At 49.7% G+C, this 5,479-nt stretch overlaps 1 protein-coding gene across 1 annotated transcript; it reads right to left on the bottom strand.

The window, feature by feature from the left end:
• Positions 1-1,093: 1,093 nt before the first annotated feature.
• Positions 1,094-3,701, bottom strand: LOC34621516 (the record flags this gene model as incomplete). The annotated part of the gene is made up of 5 exons (XM_026334985.1): positions 3,112-3,701; positions 2,632-2,942; positions 2,118-2,434; positions 1,344-1,738; positions 1,094-1,158 (listed from the first exon to the last, which is right to left on the bottom strand). Coding segments are annotated over exons 1-5 (1,678 nt in total), but the record flags the coding sequence as incomplete, so codon positions are not given.
• Positions 3,702-5,479: the final 1,778 nt, after the last annotated feature.

The following is a 5,479-nucleotide window of genomic DNA, read 5'->3' as shown; positions in this document are numbered from 1 at the left end:
GCAGTGCCGCAGGAGGTCACGGCTCCGGAGATAGAGGAGGGTGTAGTGTGAGACTGGAAAGAGGACTAAGGAGGAAAGAGGCATGAGCATATGAACAAAAGAGAGAAAGCTAACGAGAAACGTGAGCGAAGAGGGAGATAAATACAGAAAAGGAGAATGAACAGGAGAGACAGGAAGAGAGAGATGTGAATAGAGACAGAAAGACGAAGAGGGAGCGGAAGAGACAGAGGGATAGAGAGAGAGAGCAGGAGAGAAAGAAAGAGAGAAAGAGAGAGAAAGAGAGAGAGAGAGAGAGAGAGAGAGAGAGAGAGACAGAGAGACAGAGAGAGAGACAGAGAGAGAGACAGAGAGAGAGACATTGGGCCTGCTACTTTGCTTAATTACGTCTTTCTCCGCTGTCTCTGTCTGTCTCTCTTGCGCTCACTCCCTTGTCGAGTGCGTTAGTTAGATATTTATCGCGACGAAACGTGCGCTGTGCTCGCTCATGGCTAGCTGGTGAATTCGCTCGAAAGCGTGCGACTCGCCAGTTGCCACGCGTGTGCCTTCTTTCTGGACCTATCATTTTGTTGGCTCGCGAGGATATCGGCGCTTCCGCAGAATATCTTTTGGCTGTCAATTACGGAATTTGCTGCTTCCTGCGGGGTTCAACGGTTCTCCGCTGCAACAGAGGCCATAAACCTCGACGCAGCAGCCGTTCCCACCGACAAGCTCTCCGTGTTTCGCGGAGCGCTGATCTCTCCTCGGCTGTTGCAGCTGCTGCTGCTTCTGCCTCTACAGCCTCAGCCTAGCAATCTACTTGCTTCGCGTCTCGACTCCGGATGGGGAGAAGGCGCTGCATGCCCTGCCTGCCTCTCCCTACTCCCCTAAGTACACTACGGTAGCCACCAGACGGCAAAAAGCGCAAACAAGTGCGGCTGCGCAGGAGAAGCCTCCAAGGACCCCTCGACAGCAGCGGCACAGACACCGAAAAGCTGCTCGCTGCGCTGCTGTACAACGTACTGGTCAAAAGTACTCAGCCGAACGCTGTCGACTAAACAGCAAGAGTGCAGGAAGAAGGAAAGGCTCATGGAAGGCGACTTTGCGAGGAGGCTGCGTGGAGCTGCAGGTGCAGATGGATCGCGTGGGCTGCCAGCAGCAGCAGAAGCGCAAGTAGCACGCCTGCATTAAAAGACATATATATACATATATATATATGCACAGTGAGCAAAGCACACACCGCAGAAAAGAGCCATGCACTTAGTCCCCTCCCTCTACAGCCGCAAGTTCATGCTGTTGCTTCGGAGCCGACTACGAAAGAACGACGAGGACGAGGCAAGTAGGCGGGGGGAGTAGAGAATACAAACCACCCACATTCGTACAGCGTCGACGGTGCAAGTTGGTGCAGATTCCCAGCCAGCTTTCTCCAAGCCACCGCTATCAGCCGAACTGTCGTTGCTGCTCCAGATGACACGATACTCCCCGAAGGCTGCTGTGTGTAGTCGACAGCGAAGGGGAAGGGCTCTGGGGAGGATTCCCCTCCACTTGGCAGTGGCAGATTCGCTGCCGCAACTTCTTCTGCGCCTCCTCCTGCTGCTGCCTCCGACTCGCTTTCTGCCACGAAACGTAAAGGCTCCACTCGGAGAGAAGCAGCTGCGCTGCTGCTGCGGCTAATCAAGGCACCAAGAGCCTCACAAATGTGATTTTTCAGCAAATCGAGGCCTAGTGCCAACTCCCGGAGACTGTCGCTTTTTATCTTTCCCTGAGCAAGCAGCAGTGGCACATGTAGCAATCCTGTACACGCAACCCCCCACGCGACTTGCTATTAGCTAGCTAGCTAGCGAGCCAGCTAGCTAGCTTTACCTTGCCCGCAGCAAGCAGCAGTGGCACATGTAGCAATCCTGTACACGCAACCCCCCACGCGACTTGCTGCTAGCTAGCTAGCTAGCTAGCGAGCCAGCTAGCTAGCCATGCGGAGGAAAGAGCGGCGTGCCCTGCCTCCGCGTTCTTCGCCTTTCGATCCGACACTTGCGGAGACAGCGTGAAAAAAGTGAGGCTCACTGGCTTATGCCCTTTTGTGAGAGGATGTTTTTTGAAAACACAGGCAGCATGCACATGTTTGAAGGGTTGCAGCTGCTCACCTGAAATAAGGACCGCGTGGTGATGACGACTTCGTATTCGAAGTCGATTTGAATGGCGGCATTGTTGTCAAGAGTATCTTCAGAGGTTGCGTTTTTCGAAGAAGAACAGGAAGACGGCCTTAAAGCGGCTGCAGACGAGAGAGCGCAGCACTTGAGCCTCTGAAGGAGATAGAAGGTGTCGGAGTAGGGCATGCCAGAGAGGCGGCTTTCAACATCCAACAAGACGCAGTGCGGCGTGCAAATGCTGCATGTATAGCGCTCTCCTAAGACTCCCCGACTTGGCAAGCCTAAGATCCGTGTCAGCGAAGAATCTGGTACTGCAACGCACAAGTGCAGAGTTCGTTGAAAGCTTGTAAGTCTTGATTTGTCCTCTCTCTGTCTGTCTGTCTGTCTGTCTGTGTGTGTGTGTCTCTCTGTCTCTCTCTCTACCCACACGGTAGAACGCCAACAGATGCGCAGCCTTGCGCCAAAGACACTCTACGTAGAGAGTTTTCCAAAGGGACCCTGTCCTTACACTTGATATCTGCCTTGAGAGCTCGTGTCACTTGACAAAAACGTCCACTTAGCAAACCGTGCTCTGAAGATCTGAGAGCAGCTTCCTCCGCCGCTGCCGAGTCATTCGCTTCTTCTTCGGGAACAGGAGGCGCAGCAGAAGGAAAAGACGTTTGCGAAATGTTTTGGGAGGGAGGCAGGCACAACTCGCCACTGCCTTGCTGCGTAGGATGCTGTCTCTGCAAGGCATTCTCGCTGCTGCTGTTGTTGGAGCTGCATTTACGCCAGAAGCGAATGGGGTGCAAGAATTTGGCGTCTTTTTCGCGTAGCACTCTGCATCGGCGGCAATCGCAAGTGTGAAGACATGGAAACTGCTTCCCTTGGCCTTTCGTAAGAGGGATGCGCGCAGAGAGAGAGAAAAAAAAAAGGGAGAAGAGGCCATGCAGACACCACTCCGCCAGCAGCCGAGAAGCAGAGAAGGAGCAAAAAAAACGCAACGAACTTCGTGAAAGGACTTGATTGCGGCTCTAAGACAATGGCTTCAAGAAGCTCCTTCAAAGACACGTCGAAAATCAGACTTTTTCCGGCTTCCTTCAACGGCTGCAGCAGATTGGCTGCTGTAGCGGCAGCAGCCGCTGCCGCTCCAGCAGCCGCTGCTGCTGCAGCGTCAGCGCCAGCCGCAGCTGCTGCAGCCGTTGCAGCTGCGCGCAGTTCTTCTACTGTTGGATACGGGAGCTTCCTTGACACCTGCAGACACAGACACAGATGTCTCCCGAAAGAAAGGGCATAGCCTACTACACACAGCAAAAAATCCACGAAAAACGAGCAAGGGCTGCCCAAGAGCACCGCTGCAACATCGTCTATCTCCTCCTCGCCCGTTCTCTTAATCAGCGAGAGAAATTTCGGCGAGCCTGCAGCAATATAGGAGCCATCGAAAATAAAGCCGCAAGCACTTACAACAGACATATTCAGTTGTCGCTCTTTTTGCGTAGTCTTTGCTTCAGCTTCGATGCAGGGGGGTGTTGAAGGGGTCGTTCCTCCCTTGCTAAAGCCCTTCGCAGTAAACACAGCAGACGCTTCCTCGGAGCGCATCGCTCTAAGCTCCTCCTTCTCCAGCATGCTCGTGACCAAGCAACTGCCAACCAACACAAGCGGGGAGTTCGTGCCCTCTTACATGCTGGGAAATCTTGTGAATTTCCCAAAGGGCAACAATAAACGCGAAAGCCTGAAGAGGCAACAGGAAAAATGGACGCGAAAAATCGTCGAAAAAAGACAAGCAGGCCGCAAACAGCCTTTTCAAAAAAAGTAGCCTGTTTTCAGTGATCAAAGAAGAGTTTCGAGAGCCAGAGAAGGATGGAAAAAAGAAGAAAAGAAGGCAAAAAATGCCATACCCTATCTCTGTTGATAAAAGTTGCAAAGAAGTGCCGCTGGCCATCTCGCAGCTCAAATTCAATGCTGTTGTCGAAAAAGAAGGCGTTCGTCTTCTTCCTGAAAACACACGTGTTATCAGAATCTGCACAGCTGAGCCCTCTTCAAGACATTTCCCTGGTTGGATTTATTGGTGTTCATAAGCTTGGCTGGGCGAAAGGAGCGCCACTGAAAAAATCGGCTTCTTTGCAAACAGCTGCGCATCGCTGTGTCAAAGTGATCTCGACTGCCCTAAAACGCTCCAACATTGACGCATGCATGCATGCATGCATTCTTTTACATCTGTTTTCAAGCACCTTATCTCGACGACCTCGGAAAACTCAAAAAGAAGCGTTGTTTCAGATCCAAACAGCGTTGTTTCATTAAAAAGAGAAACAAACGCTACACGACTCTGTGTGATGTATAGCCGGCCCTTAACAAATCAACACACACCATCAAAAAATTATTTCCTTGTACAAACAGGTGTATACACAGCACCGTGCAGACAGACATACATATATATATGTATATACATACACATACATATATACAGAGAGAGAGAGAGCGAGAGAGACAGATATAGAGAGACAGACACACACAGACATAGAGAGACAGACACACACAGACATAGGAATATCCAAAGCTGCAAGCTCCTCTCTCTGAACCCCCCTGCAGAGCGACGAGTAGCTACAAAAAGCAGTTTGCAGCCGCTGGAGGGAGGCTCAGCAGCACGATAAAGGTAGCGGGAAAATCGTAAATACTTGAAGCAAGATCCTTTTGCTGAGAGCGCAGCTGTAAGACTGCAGAACGAAGTCAGTCACGCCAAATCTGCGATGCACATTCACAGAGAAAGTGGAGCATTCGACAGCTCCAGAGCCAAAAAAAACCCTAGATATATATCCCTCCAAGCAGCTTGGCGATTGTGATGGTCAAAGAGCTACAAATGTTGTTTTTAAAAAAATTCAACAGCGGCAGTAAAGGGGGCGGAAAAGGCCATGGAGTGCTTCCCCCCATCACTTTACAGAAATATATATATATACACATCTATGTATATATATATATGTGTATATATATGCATATACACATATATATACACATAGATACATACATATACACATAGATATACACATATATATACACATAGATACACAGACACATACCCATATACACGTAGATACATATACACATACCCACATACACATAAATACATATACGCATACCTACATACACATAGATACACATACACATACCCACATGCACATAGATGCATATACACATACCCACATACACATAAATACATATACACATACCCACATACACATAGATACATATACACATACCCACATACACATAAATACACATACACATACCCACATACATACATCTACACACACGTACAGGCATAATCACATGCATACATACATGCATATTCACATACATACATGCATACATACGTATCCACA

Source organism: Cyclospora cayetanensis, unplaced genomic scaffold (assembly GCF_002999335.1).
Source record: "Cyclospora cayetanensis isolate NF1_C8 unplaced genomic scaffold, CcayRef3 CcayRef3_contig_55, whole genome shotgun sequence".
NCBI lineage: Eukaryota > Apicomplexa > Conoidasida > Eucoccidiorida > Eimeriidae > Cyclospora > Cyclospora cayetanensis.
This window is presented reverse-complemented; position numbering and strand designations above follow the sequence as displayed.